The sequence below is a fragment of the Neomonachus schauinslandi genome, chromosome 6, assembly GCF_002201575.2.
Source record: "Neomonachus schauinslandi chromosome 6, ASM220157v2, whole genome shotgun sequence".
NCBI lineage: Eukaryota > Metazoa > Chordata > Mammalia > Carnivora > Phocidae > Neomonachus > Neomonachus schauinslandi.
In genome coordinates, this window is record NC_058408.1 from 86,837,869 (window position 1) to 86,857,499 (window position 19,631).

General features: G+C 41.5%; 1 protein-coding gene across 4 annotated transcripts in view; it reads left to right on the forward strand.

Annotated features, from left to right (window-relative positions):
* TAF5L (TATA-box binding protein associated factor 5 like) overlaps nucleotides 1-19,167 on the forward strand; it is a 31,850-nt gene extending 12,683 nt beyond the window's left edge. For 3 of the 4 annotated variants that reach the window (XM_021696110.1, XM_044916470.1, XM_044916469.1), the window contains exons 3-5: nucleotides 2,163-2,267; nucleotides 9,788-10,512; nucleotides 17,154-19,167. In XM_021696110.1, coding sequence (XP_021551785.1) covers nucleotides 2,163-2,267; nucleotides 9,788-10,512; nucleotides 17,154-17,951 — 1,628 coding nt within the window. In that variant the 3' untranslated portion in view covers nucleotides 17,952-19,167. Of the gene's footprint in view, nucleotides 1-2,162; nucleotides 2,268-9,787; nucleotides 10,519-17,153 lie in introns of those variants that run through there. The other variant, XM_044916471.1, reaches the window with a different exon arrangement.
* The last annotated feature ends 464 nt before the right edge of the window (nucleotides 19,168-19,631 follow it).

Sequence of the window (19,631 nt, forward strand, 5' to 3'; positions counted from 1 at the left end):
TGCCAGAACATGACTCTTCTTAGTCGTCTTAATGCAGATATAATGGCTTATTAGGAAAATCACTCTTGTTCCTGGAAAACCACCAGGAAATGTGAGTATCATAAGATTTTGTCTGAGGTCTTTCTGTCAGTTGAGTAATCTGAATGATTATGTCATCATTCAGCATACCACCTATTGAACATCTACCATAGGTCAGGTGCTGAAAAGTCCTAGAGATAGCTAATGTTTGATCCTAGCTCCTGAAGAGCTTAACATTATAGCCAGGAAATGAGGCGGATAAATCAGTGATGACAGGAGGGTGTGATGTAGTAAGTTCTATGAAGGGAGAATGTTTCAGGTTCTGTAGGAACAAAGAAGGTGGTCATCTAAATTAGCTTGGCAGGTCAAGGATTGCTTCCCCAAAGGTTTCATGATTCCCAGTATATAGTCAGGGGTTAGTAAATAGGAGTGAGCTGAGTCTCAAAAGAACCATTAGGAGCTTACCAGGGGACAAGTTGGAGAAGGATATCTAGGTTCTCAACTGTGAATTATGTAAAGATCACTCTGGTGGTTGCATTGATTGGGGAAGGCCCAGAGTAGAACCAGGGAAGCTAGTTAGAAGGCCATAGAATGATCCAGTGAGAAGTGAGGACAGCCTGAGTTAAGGAGGTGGTAATAGGAGTGGAGAGGAGAGGATAGATTGAGGAATCTGTAGGATTTGGTGACTGATTAACTCAAGGTGGGAGCCACGTGAGGGAGAGAGGAGTACCATTCGTGCACATGCAGCACATCCTTCTGCTTCAGGCTGTTGCTCTGAGTTCTCGTAGGGCACACTGACTGACTTCTCATCTGTATCCCCCTTCCTGTATATGTTATGTTGTGGCTACCTCAGTCCTGCATTAATTTCATTCCTCCATCCATAATCTGTCTTCTGAAATGTGTTAGTTTAATCCAGATTATTAAAGATGGCTCCCTCGGTCCCCAGCCACCTTTTCCCAGTGTCCCCTTACCCCCGCAGAAAGGGTAAGGGAATGTTCTTTCTCTTTTTAGAAAGAATAAATTCACAGAATGGAGACTAAGTGCATGTTTACGTACTGTGTATCTGCATATTGAGACTCTAGCCTTCTTCCCCACATCCCGCTGCCTAGAACACTAGCAGTCAGTCACATATCCCTCAGGAAGGTGATTAGAGGTTCTTCCCTCATGAATCTGACCTGCCCAAGAGAGAAGACCTGTGAAGACATTGACATTGAGAAATTGCCTATCCAGGTCATGCTGAGTGATAAACACACAGAGTTTCCATCAGCTCTGTAGTACTTCACCTTCAGCCATGAAAGAACCTAATGTACTCAGTATAAAGAGGAGAGGTGGAAAGAATCAGTGAGAAGCAACTTGAGTGAAGCAAACAGCTGAGAGAAGAAAACTTCAAAAATACCATCATTGATAGCCTTGAGACAAGAAGAAAATGCTATTTTTAAAAAACAAACAACATTAGGAGAACAGCAATAAATGTGGCAGATTTAAGTAAATGGTAATAAAAATGAGAAATCAGTAGAAAGGTTGAAAGTTGAGGAAGCAGATCAGTTCAGGGAATCTAACCTTGAAATAGTAGGGGGTCCCGGGGACACGTGGCTGGTTCAGTTGGTAGAGCATGTGACTCTTAATCTCAGGGTTGTGTGAACCCCACATTGGGCCTAGAGCTTTCTGAAAAAGAAGAAGAAGAAAGAGAAATAGTAGGGGTCCCTGAAAGAGAAAACAGAATCAACAAATTTCTGAGAACCAAGAGACATGAATTTTTATTGAAAGGGCCTGCTAAGTGTCCATAATGATGGTTGAGAATAGACCCACACCAAGGCACATTATCATAGGATATCAGAACATGGGGTCAAATGCTTTCAGATATGTCCCTCATTTACTTATGTACCTGTCCTCTCTCATTCAACTTAATCCTGTGCTTTATACCTTTTCATTCCTCCACTGTCATTTTATTTGGGTATCAGGAAGAAGAGGAGATAGGTGTTACACTTGGCCATATTTAATCAGAAGCCCCACCATACTCTTAAAATCTACTGAAATGTCCATTGCTATGATGCATACTTAACACCCTCTTCCACCCATCTTGCCACATACTGGATTAATAATTGTGTTTCGCATCCCCACCATATATATCTTTTCCTCCTTAGTCCAATCAGAATCCGGCTGTGCCAACATAGTGTCTGCAGCCCCTTGCCAGGCAGAGCCCCAGCAATATGAAGTACAGTTTGGACGCCTACGGAATTTTCTCACTGGTAAGTGTTCACCTTAAACAAGAACTTCCTCTTACTAAGAAAGAATCCCTCAACTTTCCCTCAGAACCTATTGTATTCCTGGTACGGTGTACTTAGTACGGATTCAAAGGTAGTTGAGGGCAGTCCTTGCATTCAATCTTACAATCTATTGGACCTCCTAGGAGAGTTAAATCACAAGTTAAAGTTTGCAAGGGCTAGGGCTCCCTGTGTTTTGGTCACTGTTTTGTCCATGGCTGTCAGCAGAGTGACTAGAACTTGGGATGAAACAGTGAAAGTTAAATCAGCCATGTAGAGAAACATCCTTAACTGCAGAGAATTTGTAATGGACATTGAAATCACTATTAATAATATGGTACATCTCAAAATGACCTTTTCCCCTTATTTCCGAAAGTGCAAGACACTAGCCATCATGAATCAGCAAGACAAAAAAAATTAGAAGTAGTTTAGTCCAGTTTGTGGGTGGCGTAATGACAATTAAAACAGGAAATCAGTAGATATGAGTTCCAATCAGTTCTTTTAACTCACTGTATGACTTTTTAAATGAATCACTTAAAAAAAAAAATGGAGTAGTTTAGCATCTCTGGAGCCCTGGTTTCTTCATCTGTGAAATAAGGTGATTCAAAGGTATAACCAAGTGATTTCATCCAGTCCTAAGATAACTGATTATAATTTTAATGTTGGAAAGATTGTCGCAGTGAGGGAGACTACGTTGATTCAGGTTATTAATTAAAGTCTTTTGTTGAGTACTTTTTCATTCAAAACACCTTGAGGTATGAGAAATAAAAAACTTTCTCTGCCCTCAAAGGGTTGAGAGTAATTAGTAGGTATTGGTTAGTGGTAAATTGTAGTTAAAGCACTTTGAGGTTATTTCATTTTTCTTTTTTTATTTGAAAAAATCCTCAGGGTAATAATAAGTTTTAATGGTAAAGATGCATATAAGGTGATCAATCTATAAGCCACAATAATATAGCTAATTTTACATCACTTGATGTTACTTGACCCTCATTATGATCTGTATTTTTTTAAAGGAAAGATTCCACATTTTCTGTATTCTAGGGAAAGTGGCCAGAGTGTTACAAGAAATAAAGGTTACAAAATAAAACCTTAGAGAGGGTTATCTTATCAGCCTCAGAGTTACTGGAGTGATGGAATTCATAAGTACCATCTATTAAATGGTTACAAAAATGAAAAAATCATGAAGCTTAAAGGTTTAGTAAAAAGAGCCTATTATGTTTAAACTGAAAAAGAAGTTCGATTAAGATCCTCATATCATATGAACGTTAAATATCTCAGAACAGTGATCAGCTGCTTTCTGTCTCCAGTAAGGATAAAAAGAGAAAAATTGAATTTATAAGAAGGCTTTCACTGAGAGGTAAGCAAGAACTTGGAGATACTGAGTTATGTAATCACTGGCATTAGTTTTTTTGAGGCTTTTAGCAATTTTTTTTTTTTTAAGATTTTATTTATTTGACAGAGAGGCACAGTGACAGAGGGAACACAAGCAGGGGGAGTGGGAGAGGGAGAAGCAGGGTTCCCACTGAGCAGGGAGCCCAATGTGAGGTTTGATCCCAGGATTCTGGGATCATGACCTGAGACGAAGGCAGACGCTTAAAGACTGAGCCACCCAGGCGCCCCTAAGCAATTTATTTTTTAAATTTAAGTCTTTAGAAAATCATTTTACTCCCTTTTTGAAATATAACTATATTTCTTTGCCCATGATCGATTTCTCTCTCCATGCTAGTGGTGGGGAAGCTGGTTTAAGAAGGAATGCCTGGCTTCTCTCAGCCTTTCTCTTTCATTCATTCAGCCGATATTTATGTTAGGCACTGACTTACTTGCTGGGCTAGATGTTGCAATAGAGCATATTGATGTGGAGCCTACTGCCTAATGAGGGAAACAGACAAAAGCATAAAGCCCCAGTATATCATTATAATAGTGATGCCCTCCATGTACTCATAGACGTGACTTATTTCCATGATGGTTGATGCTCGTGACTAGTGACATACTGGTTTTTGTTTATATTCTTTAATCACTGAAGCATAGTTGTAATAAAATAGAGTCATTGGAATAATATTATTACAGAACTGTGGTTACTTTTCACAATGAAGAATTAATACATTTAATTGATCATGAATGTGATTTATCCTGGTGCAAAGTTTTCTGCTTAGATTTATTTCTTTGGGGGGTGCCTGGGTGGCTCAGTGGGTTAAGCGTCTGCTTTCACCTCAGGTCATGATCCCAGGTCCTGGGATCCAGCCCTGTGCTGGGCTTTCTGCTCAGCAGGGAGTCTGCTTTTCCCTTTCTCTCTGCCCCTGCTCATGTTCTCTCTCTCATTTACTCTCTCTCTAAAATAAATTTTTAAAAAAATCTTTAAAAAAATTTTCTTTGGGCTCTTACTATTTTTCTTGACTATTTACTAAAACTCTTAATATAGAATAGCTGTTGACTCCTTGTGTCTGATGATACTGGTTTTTCCTAATATGTGGTACCTTCTTTATTCTCCTCTCATAATTTCCTTCCCCCAGAACTTTAAATTTCAATAACTGGTAATGTATTAACCTTCTCCTTTGTCTTGTTTCAAAACTGAGGAAGTTGTCTGTTAATTTTACCTATAATTCTTTAATCCATTGGGCACAGGTTACTTGGAGGGGGTAAATATATATTTTGTGGGGTTTTTTGTTTTTGTTTTTATTTTTTATTTTATTTTTAGCAAGGTTTACTGAACGATAGCAAAGTGATAGCACAAAGCTCCTGAGGAGGAAGGGGACCTGAAAGAGTTGCCCTGTTTTGTGTTTTTACAGACTGCTTTTCCTGGAATATTTTTCCCTACCCTCAGGTCTCTGAAGAGCAGTCAGCCAAGTCAAATGAACAAGTGTTTCTTGAGCACCAAGATAAAGTATGAGATACAGTCATTAATCTAAATAGGGAACAGTCCTAACATAAGAAGGCTAAAAGTAAAAGTTTTTAAATAAAGTTCAAATATGGTGGAAGAGGTTTAACAGGCCAGGATGAAATCAGTGCCAAAGTTTGTACATAGAGGAACTCTGGAATGAAAGGAGAATATGATTTGGACAGAGTAGCCAGAGAAGGCCTTACTGTCAGTCAGGAGGTGGAATTTAAGTCAGCGTTTGGAAGATGGGTTGGATTTCAGTAAGCTGTGGAAGAGAAGGAGGAGGATTCAGGATATGTGGAAAGACATGAGCAAAAGGGCAGAGATGGCAATTCTTTGGGCAGGAACAGTGAAGGAAGCGGCTTTGTTGAGAATGGGGTTTTCAGATTGGAGATAAAGCCAGCCACAGTGGAGCCAGGTTGAGGAGAGACCTGACGATCGGGCCTAGGAGACAAAAGTCTGAAAGCAGTTTATGAAAGGGTTTGCAAATGGGATGACCAGGAAGCCAGCCTAAAGTCCACTGTAGTACTGGAAAAGTGAGCTGAAAAAGGACCACAGCTCAACAGTGTTGTGCAAGTGGGAAGCAAGGTCTTGATTTCATAGTTAAAATTCCCAAGGTAGACTCTCCAAGGCTCAGGATTAAAGGAGGAAGAGTTGAGGATGACTTGGGCTCTGTGACAAATGGAGGCTTAAGCTATATTGAGCAGAAATAAGTCAGGTTGTTTTTTACATCATTATGATGGCTGCCTCCTGCTGTGTAGCTTGCAGTAGGAAATTGGAGGCTAGTATTTAAAAGAAAGATACAGACTTGTGATAAAGAACTCAGTATCAGCTTCATGGAGGTGCAAATGCCAGTTTAAGGAGATGATAAATCTCAAAGGAAGATATGAGGAAAATAAGAGCAACTTGGGCTGTAGTACCCTAAGTGTATTTTTCCTCCATAAGTTCTCTGTGGTTGAGAGATTCTGTGAGCTTACCTGTTGCTCTGGGTCCTTTTCTTCAGGAGGTATAGGAGGAAGAACAAAGACTTTGGAATCAAGCAGTCTGGGTGTGAATCTGGGCCCAGCTGTGACCCTTAGACTCGACAATAGATGTCAAGTGCCTGGATCACAGGAAGCACACACTCTGTGTTCATCCTTGAAACGAAATGAGTATTTGAGGAAGGAGAGAAGGAGGGGAGGCCCGAAAGGGAGGGAGGTGAAGAGTCGAGCTGGGTAGTGTGATGTTTCAGAACAAAAGACAGGGCTGTGAGGTCAGCAGGAGAACAAGGGCTAACAAGCTAGGTTTTCATTTAACTTAGTGTCCTTTTTACTACTAATTTCTGCAAACTCTGCGAAAAACTTCCTCTTACTTACACCACCAGCAGAGTGTGGCACCAAGTAGGAGTTTGTTACATAGCCAGTGGATGGATGGATAGAAGGAAGGGAAAGCGCACTTTTCAGAGAATATGTTACTTTTGAAATTAGAAAAAATATATTTCAAGCAAATACACTTTCAGTGAAATATAAAGTATATGTTACAATTTCAAGGAAACAAGATTAAAAATGAGAGTTAAGTCTTATGTGAGTCTTACTTTGTTCCACATAATGAATATGTTGATCCAAATTTTATTTTATACCTGATATACTGTTTTCTTCAGACAAGAGAGAACAATTAAACAATTTTGAAACTGAGCTGAAACAACAGTGAATTTCACTAAGTTTTAAAGTAGTGCAGCCCTATCTCTTGGTGGCTGGGTTTTGTTTTGTTTTGTTTTCTAAACTTACTAAACTAAAATGCCTCTCATTTTGAAAAATAAGCCTAAAACTAAGATTTTAAGGAATTGCAAACAATCCTTCATCCCAGTAGAATATATTGGAAGTCTAATTGGTAAGGGTTGAGTTTTTGGGGTTTTGGTTTTTTTCATTAGTATTTTATAGAAAAAAGTTTCCAGAGGTCTTCCAAAGAATTACAGCATTTAAAGAAATACCAAAATCTGAATTAGGATCCTCCGTAGAAACAGAACCAATAAGATATCAGAAAGATATATTTTAAGGAATTGGCTCATGCACTTATGGAGGCTAGCAAGACCAAAATCTGCAAGACAGGAAGGCAGGCTGGAGACACAGGGAAGAGCTGCAACTCAAACCCAAAGTGAATCTGTTGGCAGAATTCCCTCTTCTGGGGAGGTCAGTCTTTGTCCTCATAAGGCCTTCAACTGATTGGACGAGGTTCACCACATTATGGAGGGTAATCTGCTTTATTCAAAGTCTACTGACTTAACTGTTAATCTCATCTAAAAAATACCTTCACAGAACCATCTAGATAATGTTTAACTAAGTATCTGGGCACTGTGGCCCAGCCATGACACAGAATTAACCACCCCAAGTCTACCCCCTGTCAATTTGGTACCCATATCTATCTCCTTAAACCATACTTAATCTCCAAATAACGATGATTAACAAGGTCTTTAATCCACCTAACATGATACAGCTCTCCTGGGTACAACCAAAAATGCACGAATCCCTTCCCCAGAAGAAAAAGCAAAGTCCTTAGGTGATTTACTCTTCTCCTTGATATCCTGTAACTTAAATACTATGGTGTAGAGTTAACAACACTTCACTACTCTGGTACGAAGTAAGGATAACTTATGTACATGATAAGGGAACAAGAGAGGGAAGAAAACAAAGATATGTGTAAATACACACACACATATTCATAACAAAATAAGGAGGGTAATTTAAATAATTAGTTTTCATTTCTGTAACTGGTCACATACTTCATAGCTGGTATTTACTTTCTTCCACTACTCATTCTGCATTTTCTTTGCCTTCAGCAAACACCTCAGCTGGTCCTGGTTCTTTACTGGATAGGATGACCTAAACCTCATTTCTGCAGAGTCTTGGGCCATTACTGGTCCTACTTGGATTAGATTTTTATAGTTTTCCATTAATCTTAACCACGGGGCAGAATGATACTGAGAGATGCCCTAAGGGATCTCCTGTATTGCGGACATACTCTGCCTTACCTCCACTGTGGACTGGCAGTCCAATGTCCCCTTGGTAATCAGGATCAGTCACCCCAGCCAGCACCATAACTCCCTTCTGGGCCTATTGAAGACATGAGGAGCCCAAAGTGGCTGGGTAACAGTCTTAAGTTTATTGGAATCATCGTTGTAATTTAAGTTCCTTTTCTAAATATGTCTTTGAGTAGGGACACATTTATTCTAAAATGCACATATTACACAATTAATTCACCTGTGATAAAGTGAAATAGGGTATTAAGCAGAGATAGCATGCTGGTATCATTTATCATCAAATTAGGGAGGCAAGATTCCCTAATGTAATATTCCTGATTTTGAGCCGTGTATGGATTCTTTTTCATGAAGGGGGAAAAAATGCTAGCAGAAGTACTAATGCTGACTTAAAGCATTTTGATATTAATTTACTTAAATATGTACAAACATTACACAAGATATAAAACGTTTATGGTTACTATATTTCTGTATGAAACCGAAACTCATTTACAAATCAAGTACAAGCAAAACCACAAAAGCAATAAAGTTCAAATAAACAGCAAGTGAATATAACGCATAGATTTTGCCAGAACTAACCTGCTGCTCCACATAGGCATGGGGCCAGTCCTGATGGCTGTGACACAGACTAGTCTGCATTCAGCTTCCCGAGGCGCTTGCGCCCTGCGTCGGCCCTGCTGCCCCCGCTCGCCCTGTGGCTGAATACCTGCAGAACCTCAGCGCCATCACAGCTCCCTCCGCCCTCACATATGGGCGTCAGATACACCTCTGTGCTTTTCTCCCTTGCCTGTGGCAATTAAAGCTGGACACTTTTGAACATCCTTTGTCACATAGTTGCATGGTGTTAAGTCTCAAATTAGTAAATGGTTTAGTCTTAATGACGTGAAAAATGTCTCGTTTGTAAATTATCACTGCAAAAGAGTAGTTTTACTTTTTAGCCAACATAATCAAAATGATTACACTGGCAGATATGGGACAATTTTGGGGGAGTGTTATCATGTTAGTGTTAGGGCATGCCAGCCTGGGTAGCTAGGCATGTTAATGAACTCACTAAATAAGTACTCTGATAATACTGTTGGATGATGGAGGCCCAAAGTAATCACAAAACAAAAGGGAGCACTAAAGTCGTATGTCAATCCTTGCTTAAGGACCAGCCGGATAATTATGAATAGGCCTGTGTTTATTGTTTTTAAAAATTATCCAACAAAGTTTCTGGGAAGAACTCATAGTCTCCCAAGAATATATCTAAGGACCCTCAGAGGTCTGTGCTCCCCAATTGGAGGAACACTAATGTACTGGGGAAAACAGTGAACCTTGAAGACCTGGGGACAAGCTCCTGAAGTGTTGTGACAACTTAGGCAGGTCACTTAACCTCTCTGGGCATCAGATTCCTGATTTGTGGCCAACTTCAGGCCAGGTTCGCTAGACTTCAGAGTCCCTGCTCTTCCTTCTCAGTCAAAAGGCTTGGATTTTGAGTTTCTATAATTCTATGTTGGGCTTCTAGTTCAATCAGCAGTCCTGACCAGAGTGTGTAGTGTGATGGTGGGCTCCCCAGGAGGGCCACATTATTCTTTGAAATTATACAGATTATAAAGCCCTCACTTTTTTCCATTATAGATTCTGATTCCCAGCATAGCCACGAAGTGATGCCTCTCCTCTATCCTCTCTTTGTCTACCTCCATCTCAACCTGGTCCAGAATAGTCCGAAGAGCACAGTGGAAAGTTTTTACAGCCGCTTCCATGGAATGTTTCTGCAGAACGCTAGCCAGAAGGATGTCATTGAGCAGCTACAGACCACTCAAACCATCCAGGACATCCTGTCTAACTTCAAGCTTCGAGCATTCCTAGATAACAAGTACGTGGTCCGTCTCCAGGAAGACAGCTACAACTACCTTATCCGCTACCTCCAAAGTGACAACAACACCGCCCTGTGCAAGGTCCTCACCTTGCATATCCATCTTGACGTGCAGCCTGCCAAGAGAACAGATTACCAGCTCTATGCCAGTGGCAACTCCTCTCGAAGCGAGGGCAGCGGCTTAGAGCCCACTGACATGCCCGCCCCTATTCTGCAGAACGAGGCTGCCCTGGAGGTCTTGCAGGAGAGCATTAAGCGCGTCAAGGATGGCCCTCCCTCCCTCACCACCATCTGTTTCTATGCCTTCTATAACACAGAGCAGCTGTTGAACACTGCAGAAATCTCCCCAGACAGCAAGCTGCTTGCTGCTGGGTTTGACAACTCCTGTATAAAACTGTGGAGTTTACGATCCAAGAAGTTAAAATCAGAACCCCATCAAGTAGACGTGTCCCGCATCCACTTGGCTTGTGACATTCTGGAGGAGGAGGTATGAATATCATTTTTCTTCCCTACACCTGCCTTACTAATTTGCTTAGAATTCTTACCAAACGTGACAGCTCTTGTGGAGAATGGACTTCATTAATTCCTCCATCGTATAGCTAAAGCCAGACTAATACCCATGTAACCTGTAGCCACTGAATTCCTGCTCATACCTAACTTTGGAAGAGATGACAACTATGTTTAACAACATTAACTGAACATGATTAATGATTGGTCAGTATTTATTACTGTCTGAATATGGATAACATTGCTAAGCCTAATTAAAGACCTTTAGCTAATACTGAGATTTACAGTGTGTGTGTTGTGTGTGTGTGTGGTGTGTGTGTGGGTACATTTATGCAAATATAAACAATTAGAAGTAGGATCACTGGGTCAAGGGGTCTGCATTTTAAATTGTGATGAGTATTGTCACTTCCCAGCCTCATCAAACAGTAAACAAGAACGCTGGTTGCTCTTCACCCTCACCAGCACTGGGTGTTACCAGCCTCTCTGAGGCCAGTGCACGTCCTCTGGCTTCATGTGCTCCAGGGTGTTCCTAAACCCCATTTTGAAAAGTGCACAGAAAGTATAATTGCTGTTCTATCCATCAATCAGTGTAGTGATTTGGCATGGTTACTGAAAAGGGCAGGCCCAGTGGCCTGAGTTTCGGGTCACTGAGAATCACTGCCTTAGAAAACATGTGCACAAAGAGAAAGAAAATTGAACTTCACAGAGTTAACTTTCCCTGCGAGTGGCCCACAAAAGCTGGAAGCTAGAATATTTTTGTCATCTCACCACTGAAATTCAGGTAGCTCTGCCTCAGGTTACTTACAATGGAAAATTCTTTGCACGGGGTTGAAAAATAAAGGAGTAAAAAAAAAAACAAAAAAAAAAACCACACCAACATTCAAGTTAATTTCCACGGGTGATAAGGATACCAAGAATATTGGATGTACAAAATAAGCCCTTTCTTCCTATTCTTGTTTTCTTAGTCACCTTCCAGTTAGCATGGTCTTTGAATTTTTGTTTCTTGCGACTGAGACAATATAATTAGAGGAGTTTGTTGTGATGAGTAAAAGGTCTACATTCCAATGTACACACTTTGATTTCTAGGATTTTATAGTACCCTCCAAAATTTTTTTATTGCACATGTATTTGAGTTTTAAAATTTTCCTAGGAGATAATTATAGCCTGTTGAGCATTCTTCACATACAACTGAAGGACACTGCCGTCATTGATTTACAACTTTCTGTAAATACAAGGAAAAATATTTTTCCACTGACCTTATTAGCTTGATGACATTGTGTTTGGAGAGTATTCTCAGCATTACAAATTAATATAAAGGAAGATAGCAAAGATAGAAAGGTAGATTCAAAGAAGGAAAGAACATTAGACTAAAATGTTTAAGATTCTACCCTTCTACCCAGGCTACCACTGAAAATTAGCTCTGTAACTTATTCTGTGAAGATTTCCAGGCTTTGGGAGGTATGCATTTGAAGACCCAGAAGTGAAGAATAACATGATGAATTCCAGGAAGTGAAAGAAATTCAATCTGGCTAGCACTGAGAGGGCTAAGACCCATAGCAGTACGGCACCACACGGTATGCTAGGGTTATGGTGGCCTGAGCTAGGGGAGCGGCCCCAGGAAGGGAGCTCGGGGACTGGTGAGACGAGAGCTCCAGTGGGAGGTGCTGTTCCACTCCGAAAGAAGATACTTTGTTTAAGTATCTTCCTGATGTATTCGCCATTATCCACAAAGTACTGTAGATTCTGCTACAGTATAAAGGTACTGCTTTCCTTGTGAACAAACTTTTGTTTCATTTTAGAACTAAAGTTGAGATCTTCTTACCATGTTGTCAAGGGGTTTCCTGTTTGGGATTTCTACATCCCCCACCCATTTTGTTACAGCAGTTTACAAAAGTTTTTGTTGTTAATGGGGTTTTTTGGGGGGGGGGGTTGGTTTTTGTTTTTTTGGGGTGTTTGGGGTTTGGTTTTTTTTGTTCATTTGTTTTTTGCTTTTTGTTTTTTGTTGTTCCTGACAAGGAACATTTTGGGGAAAAGCAAAATATAACTCAGTTCTGGTAGTTAGTTTTTAATATTTCTTCAATGAGAACTTGGACTTTTTTTTTTTTCCTTATAGAATTCACAATTAAAATAGAAACTCTTAATGCAGAGGTCACAAATTCACATGCCTGTAGAAGCCAAGCAGGTAAATGTAAACGGTTTACTGCTACCTGGATCAAAGAGATGGTAGGAAGTACAAAAGTACATGAAAACCCAATTAAAAAGCCAGTTTGCAGGGCGCCTGGGTGGCTCAGATGGTTAAGCGTCTGCCTTTGGCTCAGGTCATGATCCCAGGGTCCTGGGATCGAGTCCCACATCGGGTTCCCTGCTCCTTGGGAGCCTGCTTCTCCCTCTGCCTCTCTCTCTCTCTGTCTCTCATGAATAAATAAATAAAATATTTAAAAAAAAAAAAAAAAAAAAAAGCCAGTTTGCAGCCTCTGCCTTAATCTTTGTGAAGCAACAGCTGTTGCATAAATTAGTGAATAAAATGTTTTAATAGTGGGTATTTAAAATATTGACCAGACCCACCAGTTCCATTTCTAGGTATATATCCCAGAGAATTCAAAACATATGTCCCCACCAAAACTTGCACATGAATGTTCAGAACATCATTATTCATAATTGCCAAAAAGTGGGGACAGCCCAAATGTCAGTCAGCTGATTAATAAACAAAATGTGGTATATCTGGGTAATAGAATATTATTATGCCATAGAAAGGAATGAAGCAACATGAGACATGCTATGTTGTAGATGAACCTTGTAAACATTATGCTAACTAAATAAAAGAAGCCAGTCACAAAGGACCACATGCTATATGATTCCGTTTCTAGGAAATATCCAGAATAGGCATATCCATAGAAACAGAAAGTAGATTGATGGCGGCTAGGGACTGGGGACAGGGAAATAGGCAGTGACTGCTAATGGGTAAAAGGTTCTTTTTTGAGGTGATGAAAATGTGCTGTAGTAGATAATGGTGATATTGCACAACTCTGTGAGTATACTAAAAGCCATTGAATTATACTTTTTAAAAGAGTGAATTTTATAGTATGTGAATTATATCTGTTTAAAAAAGTCAAAAACAGGGGTGCCTGGGTGGCTCAGTCGTTAAGCGTCTGCCTTCGGCTCAGGTCATGGCCCCAGGGTCCTGGGATCGAGCCCCGCATCGGGCTCTCTGCTCGGCGGGAAGCCTGCTTCTCCCTCTCCCATTCCCCCCTGCTTGTGTTCCCTCTCTCGCTGTGTCTATCTCTGTCAAATAAATAAATAAAAATTAAATAAATAAATAAAATAAAAAAGTCAAAAACAGTAATCAAAAGCTTCTATGAGGGCATAAAATTTTCTCTATTTATTAAACCAAATAAAACTGGATTTACAGCACTGCCCTGTAGCTTCTGAGATCTGCAGCTTAAAGCTGTTCTACACTTGATCTTAGACAAAAGTTCGAGAAGCGATTCTGGATTAACCTTTGGAAAGCTATTAATTGGCATTCCCACCAGGACCCGTAGCCTCTATCCTGTCTGAGACCCTCCATCCTTTGTTCCACACTAAATGGAGTTGGAAATGAGGTCCAACTTTTACCCTTGTTGATTGGTAACTGTGTACTTTTAATATTTGAGCAACATGGCAAAACCACAGATACCAAATCAAGGATTTGCTCTTCGTTTCAGGTATGTGTATACGATCACCCTCGTCACTGCCAGCCTCCCGCCCTCCTAGCCCAGCACTACAGTACTCGGTTCATGTACTGGCTAGTGAGCCTGCCTTCCCCCAATCCAGCAGTCTCTAAGTTCCAAAAGTAAAGAAGTCAGTGTTGTATAATATTCAGTTCTGTGATTTGTGTATAAAACGGTTGTGGAGGTCTGTGCTGGCCTAGAAGAATATAATGTGAGCCATGTTTGTAACTTTGATTTTTCTAGTAGCCACATTAAAAAAGTAAAAAGAAGTAGTCAATTGATTTAAATAATGTATTTTATTCAATCCAATAATGGCCAAAATATTATCATTTCAACATGTAAGCAATATTAAAAGATTATTAATGAAATCTGTTACATTCTCCTTTTTTGTCCTAAGTCTTGGAAATCTGGTGTGTTTTACACTTACAGCACATGTTCAGCTCAACTCGCTAATAGCCGCCTTTTCTATTCTAGTTCAGGCCATTGTCATCTCTCCTGGAGAGAGCAGCCCCCCTCTTGCTTCCAAGTCTTAACCTACTCCCAAGCCCAGCCAGATTTAACTTCTTTCAGTTCCATTGGCAGCTGATGTTGGGAGAACAGCCCAAGGCTAAATTTCAGACCCCAGAAGGTACCCTCGAGCTAGGAAAGACTGGAGTGTGAGCCGAGGCACTCTGAACGTCCTACTCCAGGAACAGACATCCATAACAAGTCTGAGATTTTTAGGGCCTTCATGGTCTAAAGCAGGGCTTAGCAAACTATGGTACAGGGGTACATAAGATAATGTTTGAAGGTCTTTTTATACTTACTCTTCCTATTATTTTTAAATTTCTTACTTTATGCATGTTTTATAATGTACATAGTACGATTTATTATTACACGAATATACTTAACCAATCAAAAATTCCTATTTGGGATGCATGCCCACTTACCGTAGGGTGTTCAGTCAATTGTAGGGAGTTTGGGGTTTTGTCCTGTGAGCATGAAAGGAAGGAAAGGGAGAATCTGGGGTTGGGCATGTGTGAATCAGCTGCTTGTTCAGAGTTTTAGTTCGACTGTGCTGAGGCCCTTGTGGGACTGGGTTGAGCCATGGAAGAAAATATGGCTGAGTTATTTTAAGCTGTGGTCCTGGCAAAGAGCTGATAGCGATAGCCAGCAGGAATGCTCTGGTTTCCCCATCTCTTGGTCTATAGAGTCAACCAGGCGCTTTCCCCCCCTGCTCGGGACAATCATCAAGACCCCTGGGAAGTGCCAGCTTGACTTCTGGCGCACCCTCCTCTTCCCATCTCTGAGCGTGCTGTTTAGGTCCCCACTAAGGAGCTGAAGACCCACTTCCCTAACTTCCTGCTCCAAATGAAGACCACTTAAGCCGCAGAGATGGTAACGTGCCCTTTAATCCATCACTCACTTTCAAAGGGTAATTCATCTGGGGTCGTTTTTTGCTCCCACAGTTTTTATATAAACTTTCTGGTGTACAGCAATGAGTCATCCTTGAAATTTTAAAGTGTTGTCATAACCTCTTTTGAAAGGAAAATTACTAATATTCTTGGTAACACTCGGTAGAACGTTAAGCTCCCAAATGCTTATGTATTTTTAACGTTGAGTGTCTGGAATAGCCATTTTGAATATTCATGGACATCAGTGTTTATTTTCTCTTAACTTTTTCTGAAATCTGTACACATTGAAGGCGTTTGTTTTATTTTGAATTTAATAGTTTTCAAAAAGAGGTTAAAAGATGCCATTTTCCTGTACAAGAACTTAAGGCCCACAGACATTTATATCTAAGCTAACAAAGCCGATTGGTTTAGAATTCTTGTTACTCCTCATTCTTCTGGTGTTTAATTAAAACCCATTTTAATCTATGAATTCTTGAATAGAGACCGCTGTAGTGTTAAAGAGCTTGTCTGTGAGGGAATGAAGGGAAAATGGATTTTGAACAGAGATACTGTCCTTGTGGGAAAGAGGGTGAGGAAGGGGACTTTCCCCCTTGGTACCCTGAGTGGCTGTCTTCTTTTCTGTCCCCACACACAGGAATTTAGTTCCAAGAATCCCATGAGTCATTTGGCTTTGTTTAAAGCCATTCTGAACCCATGCCTCGCTTGGGAAAATGTTTGAGACCCTCTAGAAAGTCAGAGTTTTAAAACTTCATCTTTCTTCTTTTTGGACACTGGCAGTTTATGCCTGGTCACAAGGTGTGAGTGTCATTTATTGATAACTGCACCTTTCTGGTTAACTGTTTGTTCTGATATGTCCAGGCCTTATTTTGGCTAACCTCCTGCAGGGGTTTTGTATTAGTTTTGAAGTGAGACCATGTCTGCCTTCATCATTGACCCCACTCATGAGAGTAATGAACGTGCCAGGAATTTTCTTAGTGGAGTAGAAACAGGGAGCAATGTGGCTTATGAAGCAGCTAAAACCAACAGATGAAGACAGGCCCACAGAATAAAAGAATCTGAGAACTTAATGTAAATTCAGAAGTAAATCTTTCCAAATGATGTCTATCAGGATGAACAATGGAAGTCAGCGTGGGCGATCTTTTAAGCAGCCTTTGAAATCTGCTATGCTCAGCCTAACAGTAAGGTCTATAGTCGTTACTGTGTAATAATAGCCTCACATTTGTGTACTCTTAATTTGACAGTCGTACTGGAAGACAAATTTGAGGAAGACAGTTTGTAAGTTGCAGGAGACTTTTTATTCAGTTGTGCAATTATGAGTTGATTTCCTGGGGTTGCCCTTCAGGGCAAAGACCGCTGTCGTTTACTGGGCAGATGCTATTTCCCAAGTAGTGGCTTTTTTTTTTTTCTTCTTTTTCTTTTTCTTTTTCTTTTTGCTGGACTGTTTGGTTGTCATGGCAGACCACTAAACATTTTTCCCTTGTGTGTCTCTCTGCCACCCGCCCTTCCCCTACTGTCCCCAGGATGATGAGGATGACAATGCGGGCACAGAGATGAAGATACTACGGGGACACTGTGGACCAGTGTACAGCACAAGGTTCCTCGCAGACAGCTCAGGGTTGCTCTCTTGTTCTGAAGACATGTCCATTAGGTACTGGGACCTCGGGAGTTTCACCAACACTGTGTTGTACCAAGGACATGCCTACCCTGTGTGGGACCTGGACATTAGCCCATATAGCCTGTACTTTGCCAGTGGGTCCCACGACCGCACCGCGAGGCTGTGGTCATTTGATCGGACGTACCCACTGAGAATATATGCCGGCCACCTGGCAGATGTGGACTGTGTCAAATTCCACCCTAATTCAAACTACTTAGCCACAGGCTCGACCGACAAGACTGTCCGGCTGTGGAGTGCTCAACAGGGCAACTCGGTGAGGCTCTTCACGGGCCACCGTGGCCCCGTGCTCTCTCTTGCCTTTTCTCCCAATGGTAAGTACTTGGCGTCAGCTGGCGAGGACCAGCGGCTGAAGCTATGGGACTTGGCCTCCGGGACCCTTTATAAAGAACTGAGAGGCCACACGGACAATATCACCAGCCTCACCTTCAGTCCGGACAGCAGTTTGATCGCGTCTGCGTCCATGGACAACTCCGTGCGCGTCTGGGACATCAGGAACACTTACTGCAGTGCGCCTGCCGACGGTTCCTCTGGGGAACTCGTGGGTGTGTACACTGGGCAGATGAGCAATGTACTCAGTGTGCAGTTCATGGCCTGCAACCTTCTTCTAGTGACTGGAATCACACAAGAAAATCAGGAACATTAAATTTTTGTTTTTTAATCTTTGTGGTAACGGACTGGGGCTGTAGTGGAAAGCCTCCAGGTTGCAAGTCGTAGGACAAATTGAGATTGAATCACTGACTGTGAAAGACTTCCCGCTTCTCCCCCTTCTCCCGTACAGACATCCTGAGCTCGTCTCCCCTGCACTCAGTCCCCCACGTGTCGAAGGACTGGAGGGGGAAGGTGCTGTGATTGGACATGAGATGGAGCATGAAGAGGCTCTGGGGGTCGGATTGCAAGCTCTTACGGAGATCCCGCCCGTGTCCTCGCGTGAGCACCTTCGTGTCTCTGTCTCATTTTCCCGTGTGTCAACCCGAGATGCTGCTTACCTCGCCGCCGGGTGCTGCCTTTGGTCCGAGGATGGTTGCAGGGCACCCTCACGAGGAGTGGTGCCACGGATCCCCGCTGCTCAGTCGGCGGGTGCAAGGGGGCTTTCCTGGCGTAGGAATGCGGGGGTGGGAACTAGGAACGGGGGCGGGCATCATCCTGGCGAAAAGTCTTTCCTTTTCCGTAATTACAGAGAACCAGGATTTTTTATTATTATAATTATAATTATTATTATTATTGAGAAGAGGAAACCTAGCACTGGCAGAGGGGCCTTCTCTGCTCTCGTCTTTCAGGTTTTACTCCTGGCACTGGCTGTGATACTTGGAATCTTGAGGTTCAGGGAATTCAGAGAATTTGGTAGCACAGTGTTTTGGGAGAAAGGGAAACTTTCTGGGTGACGATGGGTCACTCCGGCTGACATGTGTCTAGAAGTGGGTGGGTGGGTTGGTTTGAGAAAGTCCTGGGCTCTGGCAGTGACGGTGGGAGAGGAAGAGTCTCCTCATGGCTGCACTTGTATGAACAGTTCTCTCCCCGGGAAGGACAGATGGTGGTAAAGAAATGAAAAGACTTTGAAGTGATAAGGCAAAAGATAGAATTAGAAGATGTGAAATTTCCAAATGCCCATTTATTCGGAGGTGTGGCTCGCTCAGTGTCTTTTCCTCCTGCCATCATTCGCTCCCACCTCCTGCATTGCAATAGCAGTTTAACGAACACTTTGTGAAACAAACCGTAAGTACATACGCACGCATCTAAAACTGTGCTTTGAGGATAAAGCAAGTTCGAATTCGTGGAAAAAGGATTAAATATTTCTGTTTTCTGAAAAGAGTTATTTTGTATTTTGTTTTCTATTAAAATGTATTTAGTTTCAAAAAAAAAAAAGTGTTGTCATGTCATTTAAACTGTGAGGGCAGGCGGGTGTGTGGCCCGGCCTGGGGTGACGTGTGCAGCCCACCTCTCTTCAGGATGATAGCCACTCATGTAGGCCAGACTAGCCCCAACACAGGTACACTCCCACCTGTTCCTGTATTCTGTTCAGCTAACTTTGAATCGTGCTTTCTCTTGACGTTCGCAGGAATTATTGGTAACATTTAATACTGTTTATACATCCAAGGTTACCAGTTGCTAACAGAAGACAATGTATATTTTACCATCTAGAATAATTTGGGAAGATCCCACTTCCAGTTTTCTTTAATGACCCCATTATAAAATTTCTAAGGGGCATAAGAACTGTGCTATTTAATTAACTTAAACTGTTTCTCGAGCAATTCCAGATAAAGGACTCGTTCAGAAATTTAAATGATGCCAAAATACAAGAACACCAAGAATTATCAGGAAATTA